The following is a 14,618-nucleotide window of genomic DNA, read 5'->3' as shown; positions in this document are numbered from 1 at the left end:
TTGAGAGAGAGAGAGTGCGCACGAGCGCATGTGAGTGGGGGAGGGGCAGAGGGAGAGAATCTCAAGCAGACTCCCTGCTGAGTGCGGAGCCTGACAGAGGGCTCAATCTCATGGGCTCAGTCTCATGAACCATGAGATCATGACCTGAGCTGAAGTCAAGAGTCAGATGCTTAACTAAGTGAGCCACCCAGGTGCCCCTAAAATGGGAAGAATTTTGATACCAGCTTCACAAGGGTGTAATGAAGCTTAAATGAGTAAATATGCATGTACAGAGCTGTGCCAGGCACACATTAGGCACTCCATAAATGTAGTTATATGTGGAAGATATGTCCTTGCCCTCAGCTTTCAATGTCTGATGGAAGGAAGCCCTTAGTATGGTATTCAAAGCACCTCTGGGGCACCTGGCTGGCTCAATCGGTGGAGCACGGGACTCTTGATCTTCGGGTTTTGAGTTCGAGCCCCATGGTGGGCAAAGAGATTACTTAAAAAAAAAAAAAAAAAAGCACCTCTCATCTTAGTCTTTTTGTTGCTCCTATTGGGACGCTTCCACCAGCTGTCTATTTCCCTGCCAAGCCAACCCTTAGGGCTCCTCCAACAGGCTATGCCTTTTCACACCTCTAAGTCTTTGCTCAGTTTATTTCCCCTACTTGAAAGGCCTTTCCTTTGCTTGAACCCTCTTCACTCTGGGGAGGTGGGGCACCTCTGAGTTCCCACAAGCTCTCCTGCACTCCTGTCCCAATCCCAGCACTCTGCCTATGTTTGCATGGCAAATCAGACCAGGACCTCAGGGCGAAGGCTTGGTCAGAGTCATCCATATCATCTAGCACCAGGCCTGGTCCCAGGGAGATGCTGGCCAGTGTGCGCTGAGTGAACAAAGAAAGGCTCATCAACCAGGTCTTCCTTTCAATGTCACCTCCTCAGGGAGGCCTTCCTTGATCACCCATTCTCTACACAAGTGGTTCTCAAACTTCAGCTTACATCAGAAGGACCTCAAGGGTTTGTTAGACACAGGATTTCTGATTCAGTAAGTCTGGTGTGTGTGTTGGGGGAGGGGGGGAAGTCTCCTGAGAATTTGCATTTCTAGCAATTCCAATGCTGATCTGCACACTTTGAGAGTCAGTGCTCTGCCCCATTACCCTGGCTTATCTCTCTCAAGGCATTTATCACTCTCTGAAATGATATTGCTTATTTGTCTGTGTCTCCACTGACTTCCCATCTAAGCTCCATGAGGGTAAGAACTGGGAGCGGTCTTATTCTGCTCTCTGCACAGCGCTTGATCCAGGACCGAATGCATGCCCGAGGCTGAAAAGGAAGAGATGGACGGTCCCTTGGACGAGGGGCTAGGAGGTCTCCAAAAGCCCACGAGGGGCTCCCTCCTTCCCCTCAACTGATCCTAGTCCCTTGAACCTCGCGCGGCTCCCCGAGTCATCACGGCCCCTTTAAATGTGCGCGGGGACGCCTCGCCCCTCATCCCCTGCGATCCCTGACAGAGCAAAAAGGAAAAAAAAAAAAAAAAAAGCCTTCCTCAGAGCGGGAGGAAACGTCTAGGAGGGGGCGGAGGCGCAGCGGCGGCAGAGGCGCGGCGCCCTGAGCGCTGCGCGCCCGGTACGGAGCGGGGACCCGGAGCGGACGCGACGCCGCGCGCTGCCCGGGCCGCCGCCCCACGCGCGGTGCACTCGCGCCCCCTCCCCTCTCCCGCCCCCGGCCAGCGCGGCCCCGCCCCCGGAGGCTCGCGGCCCGCGCCCCCACTTGCCCCGCGCTCCGCGCGGAATCTCGAGCGAAGGCAACGCCGCGCGCTGCCCCGGCCGCCGCCCCGAGCGCCCCGCGTTCGCGCCCCCTCCCCGCTCCGCCCCGCCCAGCCCAGCCCGGAGGCTCGCGCCCCGCGCCCCCACTTGCCCTGCGCGCCGCGCGGAGTCCGGCGCGCGCCGGGGGGGCGGGGCGGGCGCCAGGGAGTGCGGGCCCCGCGGGGCGGCCATGGAGTAAGGCGGCGCGCGGACTCGCGCTGGGACGGACCGACTGACTGACCGACGGGCGGCCCCGGGCTGGGCGTGCTGGAAGATGAACAGAGCAGGTAGGAGGCTCCGCTCGACCTCTGGCGCCGCGGGACGCGCGCGAGGGGACCGCGCCAGGCGCTCCAAGTTGGAGCCCACGGGGCGCCTGGAGCGAGCCGCCGAAAAATGCCCCGACCTTCCCACTCTGCTCGGCTGCGGCCGAGATATGGGCGGGTCCGGAGCCCCCCGGCCGAGGAGGCTTGAGACTCATCGGGGGGCCCCTTGTCCGAGACGCCCCGCCTGGAGGATGCCCCCTCAGTCTCGGCGAGGCCGCACCCTGGCCGCGTATGCCCTCCGCCGCTCCCACCGCGACCCCAGTGTGGGGCACCGCTCGGCAACCGAGAAACGTTCCTTTCGCGAAGGCAACTTGGTCGCGCTCCTGAATCCTCACTCCGGCTCCTCGGGGTTCCCGCCAGGCCCTCGTTGGCCTCTCAGAGGCCCCTCCTGGGCCCCAGGGTCCTTCCGGAACTCTTCCCCACCCCGGGGTCTATTACCGGCCCCTCCGTACCCGGCGGCGCACTCTTAAGACGATTCCTGCTCCCTCCTCTCTCTCCTAGACACCGAGACTTTGGAGCTCACTCCCTGGAGGAGACTAGAAAGCCCTAAATTGGGGCGCCTGGGTGGCTCAGTCGTTAAGCGTCTGCCTTCGGCTCAGGTCATGATCCCTGGGTCCTGGGAAGGAGCCCCTCATCGGGCTCCCTGCTCCGCGGGAAGCCTGCTTCTGCCTCTCCCACTCCCCCCTGCTTGTGCTCCCTCTCTCGCTATGTCTCTGTCAAATAAATAAAATCTTAAAAAAAAAAAGCCCTAAATTATCCGCCCCTCCCCCCCCCCGCAGCGCACCCCTCCCTCGCAGGGCCCTGGCCCGGGGCCCTCTTTGTGCCTCCCCCAGGGGATGAAACGCCAAGGGGGACACTCCTCGGCGAGGCTGAGCCGCACTCCAGACGTTCCCTCCCATCCCTCGAGTCTCTGCCTCGTGAATCTGACTCTGCCAGTTCAGGGATTCCGGGAAATCCAGAATGCGTTTGATAGCGAATACTAGCAGTCCCTTCAGAGGAGTGCCATTTAACAGATTTAGTAACTGAGACTCAGATGGGCGATGCCTGGAACCGTTCTCAGGATTCCTGACTCCATCCACCCCAAGGGCAGAAAGTTCCCTCGGAGAGGCGAGTTTGCAAAGCAAGGGGCTCAGCTAACTTAATTTCCCTGCCAAGGAGCGATAGTCCCTCTTTTTTTTTCTTTTCTTTTAAAATTGAGCAGAAGGCAGCCCCCTCCTGGACCAACACCCTTGTCCGAAGCCATACTCCAAAACACACATCCCTAAAGAAACAGGAAGCCACCATTTTGGCTGTCTTAGAACCATATCCTGCTGCCTTGTGTGTGTGTGTGTGTTGTGGGCTTTTTCTTTTTTAAGTCTTTTTAATGAAAAAAGTCATTGTCTTAGGAGTGAAGTGCAGACGGGAGACATTTGGCTGGACTGATTTGACAAAGGAGACACTCGGGGACTTTGGGAGTGTGGAAGCAGCCTTCCTGTGTCCAGGCCCTGTTGTTGCTGGGCATGTGGACGCCTGGATGGTGAGAGAGTGTGGGTCACAGCAGGGGTGCCACTTTGGGAGAGGCTGGAGCAGGGTCCCAGTGCCCAGCCAGCCACTCCTTGGAGGAAGAAGGTTGCCTCCTGCCTGTTTCTGGCACAGCCTGAACACAGCCGGGCTAGCTTTTTCCTACACTCCTAATAAAACTCACTTAAAACAATGGTGAGAGCGGTTCCAGTTTTCCCACGTTTCCCTGCTTGAGGCTTAGGCAAGCCCTCCCTTTTCTGAGAATCTGGGGGATGGAATGAGCCGGAATAAACTGAGAGGCAGGTTTGGTCCCAGGAAATCTTAGCAGTTGCTACTCTTGGGTTTAGCCGTCCTGTAACTTGCCTCCAGCATAAAACTGGTTACTTTTTCAGTGTGCTGGCAGTGATGGGAAGCTCACATAATGATTTCTGTGTGCCATGCTCTGAATTTCCTGATCATGTAACATAGTGGCTCACAGACTCCATGGGACTGAATTTCAGAACCACTGTATACTTAGTTATGTGACGTTGAGGCGGTTACTTCACCTCTGTGCCTCAGTTTCTTCATCTGAAAAATGGGGATAGTATGATCTTTGTCATTGAGTTCTCATGATTAAATAAAGCTTATAAGGTGTCTGGAATAATGTTTGTCATAAGCTACCAATGAATACTGGCTAATATTTATTGGTCACTTACTGTGAACTAGGTGCTGCTTTTAAGTGTTTTACTTCAATCAATTCAGTTTTCACAGTAAACTTACAAGGTAAGTACTCTTGCTATCCCTATGGGAAAACTGAGCTGCAGGGATCTTATGGTCACTGAGCCAAGATGGGATTGAAACACACACTGTCCAGCTTGAGAGCCTGCTTTTTTATCCAGTGCTAAATACATAGTAAGTGCCCAAGAAATTATAGCCAACTGACTGTTAGGTGTCTTATGTTTGTTATTTCCTTTGAACTTTTCAACATCCTTATAGAAAAAGGAGGTATTTATTTCATTTTACCAAGAAAGAAACAGGCTTAGAGAGGCAAAGTGTCATGCCCAGGATGACACAGATGATGTGTGCCAGAGCTGGGATTGGAGCTCAGGTCTGTCTGAGCCTGGGGCCCATGCTTTTCCCACTTTGTCCCTGTGGTCTTCCCAGTATGTGCCCTGTCGTGGATCACTGGACTAGCTTAACAGCAGCCTAATTAGAAATCATCAGGCTTGGCTTGGACATTCCAGCAGGCACCCAGGAATGAAAGTTAAATTAAGATGCAATTGGAAGGTGAAATTGGAAGATAATTACTCTTGGAACATATGGCTATGAGAGTTCCAGGGGGAATATAGTGAACTGCCGTTGAAACAGACTCAGGGACTGAACAAGGGGATATCAGGGGACACGAGAAGAGCCATGAGTTTTAATATGCTATAGTCGGCCGGAGCAGAAGGCACTTACTAACTGGTTGGTGCAGCACCCCTGCTCTACAGATGGAGAAACTGAGGCTCAGTGAGGGGAAGGGACTTGCCCAAGGTCACATGTCCAATTAATGGCAGAGCCAGGAGTGGAGATCAGAGCTCCTAACTCCTAGTCCAGTGCTCCTCCCAATGCCCCTTCTCATTTAACCTCTGCATAACTGACAAGGAAACAGCAGCATGTGTGGGTGTGAGTGACAGATGCTTAATTGAAATAGAGAAAATATAAACTAGTAATGGGGCCTGGCTGGGAATGATTTCTGTCACCAGAAGCTGTTAAAAATCTCTTCCTCCTGTCATTGTGGTTCCCCCATTGTCAGTTAACTCTTGGCATCTTGGCTCAAAGGGTATTCTGCATTTGAGTTATCCTTACGCATAGCAAATTGCCAAGAGGTCCTGGGCAGAGAGGTATGACCCCCCTCCACCCCCCCGGGCTCTGTGATACTGGGAGAAGGAAGGTTCATACCACAGCCAGAGGAACTCATGAGACAGCAGAGGGTCCACCAGCTCCACCCATGCTGGGTTCTGGATAGTCAGAAAGTTGAGCTTAACCCAGAGGAGGAAGCCCCAGCCCGGATTTATCCTGTAATCCCCCATCCCTGCCATACTGAACTCTTTACCGTACTCCCAGATGGCTTGCATCTAACTGCCTTTGGGCCTCTGCACATTCTATTCCCTCTGTCTGGCATACCCAGCCTCTTTTTTGATCAGGAAAATCCTCCTCGTCCTTCCACATGCACCCCAATGCTATCTCTTCCCATGGGTCTTCTCTAGGCAGAATTGGTCTGGGACCCAAATAAACTTGTACTGAGGAGAGGGGCTCTATGGGGCTCCTTTTTGTGAGGGGAGAGGGAGGGAGCAGAGCTGAAGCTCTCACACAACCTTCATTTTCTTTCATTCCTCCCCAGTGTCTTTCCCTGACTCCTTCTCATAACCTCAGGGCCACTGGGGCTCCCTCCTGGGCCCTGCTCTTTTCTTTGTTCACACTCATTCACTTGGTGATCTCACCAGGCCCAGGCCTTAAATTCTATCTCTGTGATGGATGCCTCCAGCCAGACCTCTCCCCTGAACCCAGACTGGTATATCTGGGAGCCCACTTGATATCTGTCTCCACCTAGGTGTGTGGTAGGGAACTCAGGTTTAACACGTGCAAACTGAAATTCTGGCTTTCCCTCCCCAGCACCAATTGAATTCTTTTTCCCAGTTCCTCTGACTCAAAACCTTGGTGTTGTTCTTGACTTCTCTCCTTTTACACCCCATGTTCAGACTGTCAGCAAATCCTGCCAGCTCTGCCTTCGTATTTGGAATCTGACTCTTCTTTACCACTTCCACTACTGCCAACCTGGTCCAAGCCTCCATTCATTGTCTCATCTCTTGCCTGGATTATTGCAAGAGCCTCCTCATGGGTGTCCCTGCATCCATCCACACCACTTCTACCTATTTTCAGCACATTAGCCAGAGTATGCGTGTCCTTCTTCTGTTTGGGGGGTCCTGCATAATCTACACCCTCCCTGTGACCTCTCTGACCTCATCTCCTGCTTCTCCCTGTTGCTTGCTCGCTCATGCCTCCCTTCTAGCCGCTCTGGCCCTCCTTGAACACACCACCTGAGTCCTGGCTTCCCTCACATCTTTCTAGTTTTTGCTCTAATGTCCTCTCAGTGAAGCCTATCCTGACTTAAAATTGAAAAAAAAACAAAAAACCAAACTCCTAATCTTTTTCCATAGACTTTATGATCATCTAATGTACAATAATGTAATATGCTTTTCCTTTTTAGTGCTTATCTTCCTCTACTAGAATATAAGGTTCGCCAGGGACAAAATATTTGTTTTTGTTTATTGATTTGTCCAAAGATTCTAGGTGAGTGCCCTGCACATAGTAGGTGCTCAATAAATATCTGTTTGATGGAGTCGGATTAATGGGAATTAGATGGGAGCAAATGAAAGCCAGTCATTCACCTTATGGTCGGTTAGTATTTCTGAACCCTGGACTCAGCTTTATGTAAATTTCACACCTGGCTAGCTGTCTCTGGTCTCTCTGGTCTCAGTTTCCTTGAATTTTACCCTTCTCTGCCTCACTAGAAGCTGGGAGCCCTGAGTCTCCACTGTAGAAGAAAGCTCAAGGGCAAAAGGGTGAAGGCAGAGGTTCAAGTGACTAGACCAGGAAGCCAGAAACCCGCATTCTACGTGGGCCTTGCTCCAGACTTGCTGAAAACCGTATGCCTCGCCTCTATGTGCCTCAGTTTCCTGATCTTTTCCTGAGGGGTCAGACAAAGCCTTTCTGATTCTGGCATCCTTTGATCTCAGAGAGGATGCAGGTGAAACACCCTGAATCTCAGAGCTGGAAGCAGGACATGGACACTAGATACTTGTCATTCCTAGGGGATCCTGTGGGGAAGGCATTTTCTTGCAGGATCACGCCTCAGACGCCCACTGTAACCTTTCTTGAGGAGACAGCGCCCACAGATCAATAGCTTGATTGGATGAAGGATGGAGTGGGGGTGGGGGTGATGCAGCCAAGGTGACGGTCGTTTTTCATGGCCCATCTGTCCCTTTGTCAGGTCTCATGGCGCTCATGTGAAATACCACCTGTTAAGGATGAGAAATGAGAGTCCCCACCCTCAAAGAATAATTTCATGCCAGTGCCTGACACCTGATGTTGGGAGCTTGAACCTAATATTACATATCGGTGTAAAGCAAGACTTATACCAGGGGAAGATGTGGGATAGGCAAAGACTGACATTATTAGAATAATAATAGCTTCTCTTTATTGAGTACTTCTACTTGAAGACCTACTGCTGGGCACTTTTAATATATATCTTTTAATTTTCATAACCTCTTGAGAGTAGGTGTACCTATTGTACCCATTTTACAGATGAAGAAACTGAGGCTCGGTTTCATTGCTTAAAAGTGGCAAAGTCAGGATTTGAACCCAGATCAGCCAGGCTCCAAAGGCTCACTCTGTTACTCTACAATGACAGACTAGCTAATGGTTAGCTGTTTAAACTCCACATAGTTGGGTGGGTTTTTGTTGTTGTTGTTGTTGTCTTTGTGTGTGGCATTTTTTTTTATTTGTTTTGTGTTTTACTAATTTGGACAGATATTTTTCTAAATTAGGACATATTTGCTTATGGAAACAAGGAGTTGGAAGGCCACTTAGATTTTGAAGACTCTGTGTTATTATCTAGATGTCAGTGGCTGGCCTGGGTGTTAATGTGGATGAATATAGGAGTGGGTTAGGGGGTTGGGGCAGTGGGTGCTTTAGCCTTTAGAGTCTTGACAGCTGTGTCTCTTCTCTTCCTTTCTTACTGGCCACTACCACATTTTACACCTGGCAGTATTCCTGTTCTAACTGCCAATCCCTACCCCTCCTAATTAGCTGTACACTGGAAAACCTGACCACTAAGTTCATTAGATTTATTTGCAAAGTGTAACTAAAGAGGCTCTGAAATTGGGCCCTTTCAGGAACAGAACAGGGTATATGGGCACCTGTATTCTTGCTATTCCAGGCCTTTTTAATTTCCTTTGGGGCATCCTCAGCTAATTTTTACACAGTTCTGCCAGTTTAGGGGAGATACTTACTTTGGCTTCACATGTATTGAAATTGAGGTGCCAATGGAACAGTCCCATGAAGATGGGTTAAAACCAGTTAGCACTGTGCTGGCCAGCGCCGTAGCCACTACCCACATGTGGCCACTGAGTAGTTGAAATGTGGCTAATCTGAATTGTGATGTACTGAAAAGTGTAAAATACACATTAGATTTCAAGGACTTAGTACACAAAAGTATGTCAAATATTTCCTTAATAAATTTTGTATATTGATGACATGTTGATCCACACATGATTCACTGATTACATGATGATATCCAAAATGATGGTATTTTGAATATATTGAATTAAAAAAGAAGTATTGTTAAAATTAATTTCACCTGCTTCTTTTTTACTTTTTTTTTCATTATATGTATTTTTATTTTTAAATTTACATTCAGTACAATTCACTTTTTTTTTTTTTTTGGGTATACAGTACTAAGAGCCTTGACAAATGCTTAGGGTTATGTAATCGCCAACATAATCAAGATAGGGTTCTACCAGACAAACAAGCTTCTTCATGCTGCCACTTTGGAGTCAAACCCCCTTCCTTCCCTTAGGCCCTGATGAGCACTGATTTGTTCTTTGTCCCTATGGTTTTTTCTTTTCCAGAATGTCAAATAAATGGAATCATATGATAGGTAGGCTTTTCAGTCTGGCGTCTTCCGCTTAGCCTCATATACTCTTTTTTACTTTTTTAATGTGGCTATGAGAAAATTAAAAATTACGTATGTGATATAAACATGGCTCACACTCTGTCTCTGCCAGAGAGCCCTGAACTACAGATGACTAGGATTAGGGGCTGCAAGGGTTTACCTGGGAGTCAAATGCATAGGGAGGAGAAGTTTGCTGATGGACTTCTAGGACCTCTGCTCCATCTCCCTTCTGTCATGAGCCAGGCTGGCATTCTGCAGCTGCTCTGTGTCAAACCCAGGCCTTAGTGGGAATGGCACTGGGAGGAGGGGCTGGCTCAAGGGGAGATTTGTATGTTGTCATCTATGAGCAGTGGGAAGCCAAGAAGTGCATTTGAAGCCAAGATGTCAGGATGGAGATACCTTCCTGGAAAGCTTCGTTCCTCACTCTGCCCACAGTGTAGCCAGGGGCTTGGAGGCATGGAGGCATGCTTGTTGCAGGACAGATGAACTTGGAAGTGGGCAGCTACTCCCTTGGCCCTTGCACCAGATCCCTCCCATTCTGCAAAATACAGCTGAAATTTCACCTTCTCCAGGAGGTCTTCCTAGTCATGGTATCTCTTGCTTCTCTGACTCCTGTTGCACGTGCATTTGTATCACATCCTTTATTCTGACATGTCAGATAGATCCTCCGCATCCATAAGGCAGGAGACTTTTTGCAAATATCCATGTTGGAAAATACCATATGGTTTCTCCCATGAAATCCAGGTGCTCATGAAATTTGGATGCAGGGCAGTTAGCTAGACACCAGTCTTAAAGCATGTAGAATTCAGAGGTGACCCTTAGAAGAGTCATGCATCATTGTCACAGACCTTTGGTGTATTGTCCTTGAAGGAATGAGATAATGGCTATTTAATCATAATATTCCAAGGGTCTGTGGCTCTGTCCTCCAATTGTTCTGTTAGTCTTGCCTCCCTGACTCAACTGCAAGTGCTCAAGAGAGGTATCCTTCTCTTCTTGACCCTAGAAGACCTTCCTGTCTACGGTGCTATGCATATAGATAGTAGGTATCCAATGAATTAACTGTAGAATGAATGTAAGCTCCATGAGGGTGGCAGGGATGGTGACTGTCAAGTTCAGCGTTGTCTCATGGGTACCTAGCACCTAGAAAGCATTTAATACATGGTTGTTGGATCAATGATTACAATGATCTGCACACCTTTGTTTGAGGAGTATGTCATTGAGTTGAGTTTTGTTAGCTGGACTGTGTACAAAAGGAAGATCTATTCACTTTGTTTACAGAATGAATTATCAGTAGAGGTGAAGGGATTTTAAAGATGGTGGTGGAGGACATAAACCGAAGACAGAACATAGTAGATTGGGCTCACATAGGTTGGGAAACTATCTTCAATGTTTTCTTGAAAATGCTAAGCGGTAGACTCTGAATGGAAATAAGGGTAACTGTACTTTTTGTGTCCTTGTTTTCTCTATTTTCATCCTTTAGATTCACCAAAACCACCAGTTGCTCCCAAGCCAAAGACTGCCAGTCCCCTCACACCTGTGACAGCACCCAAATTCCCTTCATCACCCCGGCCTGATAGTCTTCACAGTCCCAACTCCATGTCTAGGGGACCGAAACCCCCCATTGCCCCTAAGCCCAGGCTGGCGACCCCCAGTGAGTGGAGAGCCAGCGTGTACATGATCAACAGCTTGAACAAATGCAGCAATGGGAAAGTGCTCTGCGTTGACAGGGGGCTTTACGGAGAGCACCGGTCCAACTTGGAGTGCTCTGAGTCTGAGGCTGATGAGGAGTACATTGTGGTCCCCAAGGCTCCGCCGAAAGAGGACGAACCCAGGTGTAGCAGCTCTGCAGAGAATGCAGTAATGGTGCCTCCAGATGCCGCTGGAGAGGAGTGCCGGGAGGGAGGCGAGGAGAGCGACCTGGAGGGGATGGGAGCTGCTGAGGACTTGGCAGCCCCAGCTGAAGTGGTGCTGGGTGAAGAGGTTGATGGAGGCATAGCCCCCACCCCTGAGAATGTGGGGGTGGAGGACGGTGCCTGTGACCCAGGGGCAGAGGAGCAGACATTTACAAGTGAGGAGGAAGAGAAGCTAGTGGAAGAACACAACGTGTACAACCTGGAGGACAGGGGCCCTTGGGATGGAGAAGCAGTCCTTCCAAGTGATATCATTCTAACTCACGTTGATTTAGAGGGTCCAGCAACTCCCAGTGATGAGCCTGGGCCCCCTGGGACACCCACGGAGGCAGAGGAGGGTGGTGAGGAAGGCTCCACCAACACAGAACCAGGGGCTCCAGATGAACGTGTGGATTCTGACAGGCCCCCTGAAGGGGATGCTGAAGATGACAGCAAGGAACCCACAGAGAATGAGGGCTTGGCCATGGGTGTTCAGGAGGCAGAGATGGCCACAGACAGCCCTGAAGTCCCAGAGGAAGGGGGTGAAGATGCCACAGCCAGTGGTGACCAGGATGACCAGGATGAACCACCTGACCAAAATGAGAAAACGGACCAAGAAGAAATGGCAGCAGTCACCCGGGAGGTGGGAGAGGACCCTCGAGAAGGTGAAGACCTGGTACAGGAAGAACCTGCCGAGGAGAGCTGCCAAATCATTCCTTTCGAGAATGATGGCATGGATGAATTTGTGACTCCACTCTCAGGAAGTCCCTACGAGTTCTTTCCGACTGAGAGCACCTCTTTCTGTAGCGAGAGCTACTCCTCTTTTTCCAAGTCAGCAAAAGACTTAGAGTCACAGCAGGAACCACAGTCTGGAGAACGTGCAGAGCAGGACCCCATTGTTGGAACTTTGTGTGGCTCTGGGGAGGGCCCCTCTGTCCCTGACGTGGTGGTCATGCCAGAGGATGAGGATGCCATAGACGATGGGCTCACCAACCCCTATGAGATGGGAGTTGACCTGGAGCAAGGGTCTGACCCTGGGGAAGGAGAGAAGCCTGAGACACAGGCTGCATCTGATGTGCTGAGTGGTTATGGCACAAAAGAAGAAATGAACTCTGATGCTGAGGGTGGCCTGGTCTCCATCGACAGGAAGAACATCATCACTAGGGCCAGGCCCCACTCCGGGAAGGTGGCTGGCTATGTCCCAGAAACTGTCCCAGAAGAAACCGGACCAGAAGCTGGCTCATCAGCCATTGGCATTAGAGGTGCCACCAAGGAGGCGAGAAAGACGGTTCTTTCGTTGGAGGGGAAACCACTGGAAGCCAGCAGGGCCTTGCCAGCAAAGCCCAGAGCCTTCACTCTATACCCCCGATCATTCTCTGTGGAAGGCCGAGAGATTCCAGTCTCCTTGTACCGGGAGTCGGAGGCATCGGGCTTGGATGACCATAGGATCAAAAGGAAAGACGACAACCTTTCTCTGCCCTGTATGATTGGCTCCTCTGGGAGTTTCTCCCAGAGGAACCACCTTCCGTCCAGCGGCACCTCAACACCCTCTTCTGTGGTCGACATCCCGCCCCCTTTTGACCTGGCCTGCATCACCAAAAAGCCCATCACAAAGAGCTCTCCCTCCCTGCTGATCGAGAGTGAGCCCCCAGACAAGTACACCAAGAAGAAGAAGTCATCCTTCAAGAGGTTCCTGGCACTGACTTTTAAAAAGAAGTCGGAGAACAAAGTGCACGTGGATGTCAACGTGTCTTCTTCCAGGTCGTCTTCAGAATCCAGCTACCATGGGCCTGCCAGGCTTCTGGAAATTGACCGCAGGAGCCTCAGCAACTCCCCGCAGCTTAAGGCTCGGACTGGCAAGCTCCGGGCTTCCGATTCCCCTTCCTCCCTCATCTTCTACAGGGATGGCAAGAGGAAAGGTGTCCCCTTCAGCAGGACGGTGTCCAGAGTGGAGTCCTTCGAAGACCGCTCCCGGCCCCCCTTTCTGCCCTTGCCCCTGACCAAGCCTCGGTCCATCTCATTCCCCAACGCCGACACTTCAGACTATGAGAACATCCCAGCCATGAACTCAGACTATGAAAATATTCAGATTCCACCCCGGAGGCCTGCGAGGGCTGGGACGTTTACAAAACTGTTTGAAGATCAGAGCAGAGCCCTGTCCACGGCAAATGAAAACGATGGCTACGTGGACATGAGCAGCTTCAATGCCTTTGAAAGCAAACAACAGAGCGCAGACCAAGAAGCAGAAAGGTACTGTGAAATTATATTTTCTTTGTGGTTGGGCAAGTGTGACCATCCGAGAGGTAAGCTTAGGTACAGGGGACAGAATGGACTTGCTTTTTAGCCTCAGGCTCTGCTTATTTCTAGCTGTGTGACTTGGGGTGTGTGGCTTTACTCTCTGAGCCCAGTTACTACATCTGTGAAATGGGATTTCTGCTGCCTCACGGCGGAGTGTTTGAAGAGATCAGAGACGATCATCTGTGTGAAAGTATTGTCTAAAACGCCAAATACAGTGTAAATATGAGCATTTGTATTTCCATTATTTGAGAGACATTTCTCATCTAGGAGGATGGGTTTGCTAGTCCTCTCCAGGAAAGTCACCAAGAGAGAAGGTCCTGGTATCCTGCCAAACTAAATATCTTTCACCATCAGGAAAATACCCTAAATTGAGATTGATACCCTTTTACTATGTAAATATACACTCTATGCAAGGGAACTAGAAAAGACAATCTATTTAAATTGTTTAAAGAGCGAAGGGTGCCGTGAGCTAAATTTCTGAATAGAAGCCTTTAAGAGGTACATCCAGGATGGGTTTTTTTTTTTTTTTTTTTGACTCATTCACCTTGGAAATACGAGTGAAACACTGAAATTATTAACAACAGTGGGAGTTTTCTGACCCCACCTTCCCAAGACTGACTGAATACCCTTATTGATCATCCCAAGTGGATAACTGCCAAATCTTGCTGTTCCTTGTACCTTGTGGATGCAGCTTAAAGGCAATGCAGTTCAGCCTCAACCATTTACTCTCTTTGGGAGCACCTGATTGGAATTAATACAAGCGAAAATGGCAGTGATTTTAAAGGATATCCTGATTCTGACCCCTTGTGTGCAGTGACTTCACCAAGTCCCACACGCTGCTACTGCTCGGAGTTCCCAGGGCGCCTGCAGTAATGAATAGATAAGATGATTTGCAATTAGCATGAGCTGTCGCTGGAGTGTAGATGCTAGAAGTGTTTATGTGGTTTATTCTCCTGAGTTTTTTACATGGTTCCCCACCCTGGCTCCATCTTCTCCCTCCCCCAAGTCTGGGTGAGGCTGTTAATTAGTTCTTTCCAGAATGAAAGGGTTTGTTTGCTGGGGCAAGGGTAAACACTAACACTGTTGGAGGGACTGAGTTTGATCTGGAGAGTGTGGCCGTGTGTAAACT

At 50.1% G+C, this 14,618-nt stretch overlaps 1 protein-coding gene across 4 annotated transcripts in view; it reads left to right on the top strand.

The window, feature by feature from the left end:
- Positions 1 to 1,840: 1,840 nt before the first annotated feature.
- FGD5 (FYVE, RhoGEF and PH domain containing 5) overlaps positions 1,841 to 14,618 on the top strand; it is a 123,829-nt gene continuing 111,051 nt past the window's right edge. For 2 of the 4 annotated variants that reach the window (XM_081801597.1, XM_081801592.1), the window contains exons 1-2: positions 1,845 to 2,071; positions 10,783 to 13,441. In XM_081801597.1, coding sequence (XP_081657723.1) covers positions 2,059 to 2,071; positions 10,783 to 13,441 — 2,672 coding nt within the window. In that variant the 5' untranslated portion in view covers positions 1,845 to 2,058. Of the gene's footprint in view, positions 2,072 to 10,782; positions 13,442 to 14,618 lie in introns of all 4 variants that reach the window. The other 2 variants (XM_081801602.1, XM_081801590.1) reach the window with 2 other exon arrangements.

This window comes from Leptonychotes weddellii, chromosome 1, assembly GCF_054177405.1.
Source record: "Leptonychotes weddellii isolate Sample4059 chromosome 1, ASM5417740v2, whole genome shotgun sequence".
NCBI classification, from domain to species: domain Eukaryota; kingdom Metazoa; phylum Chordata; class Mammalia; order Carnivora; family Phocidae; genus Leptonychotes; species Leptonychotes weddellii.
The sequence above is the reverse complement of the archived record's forward strand: the minus strand, read 5'-3'. Positions and strand labels throughout refer to the sequence as shown.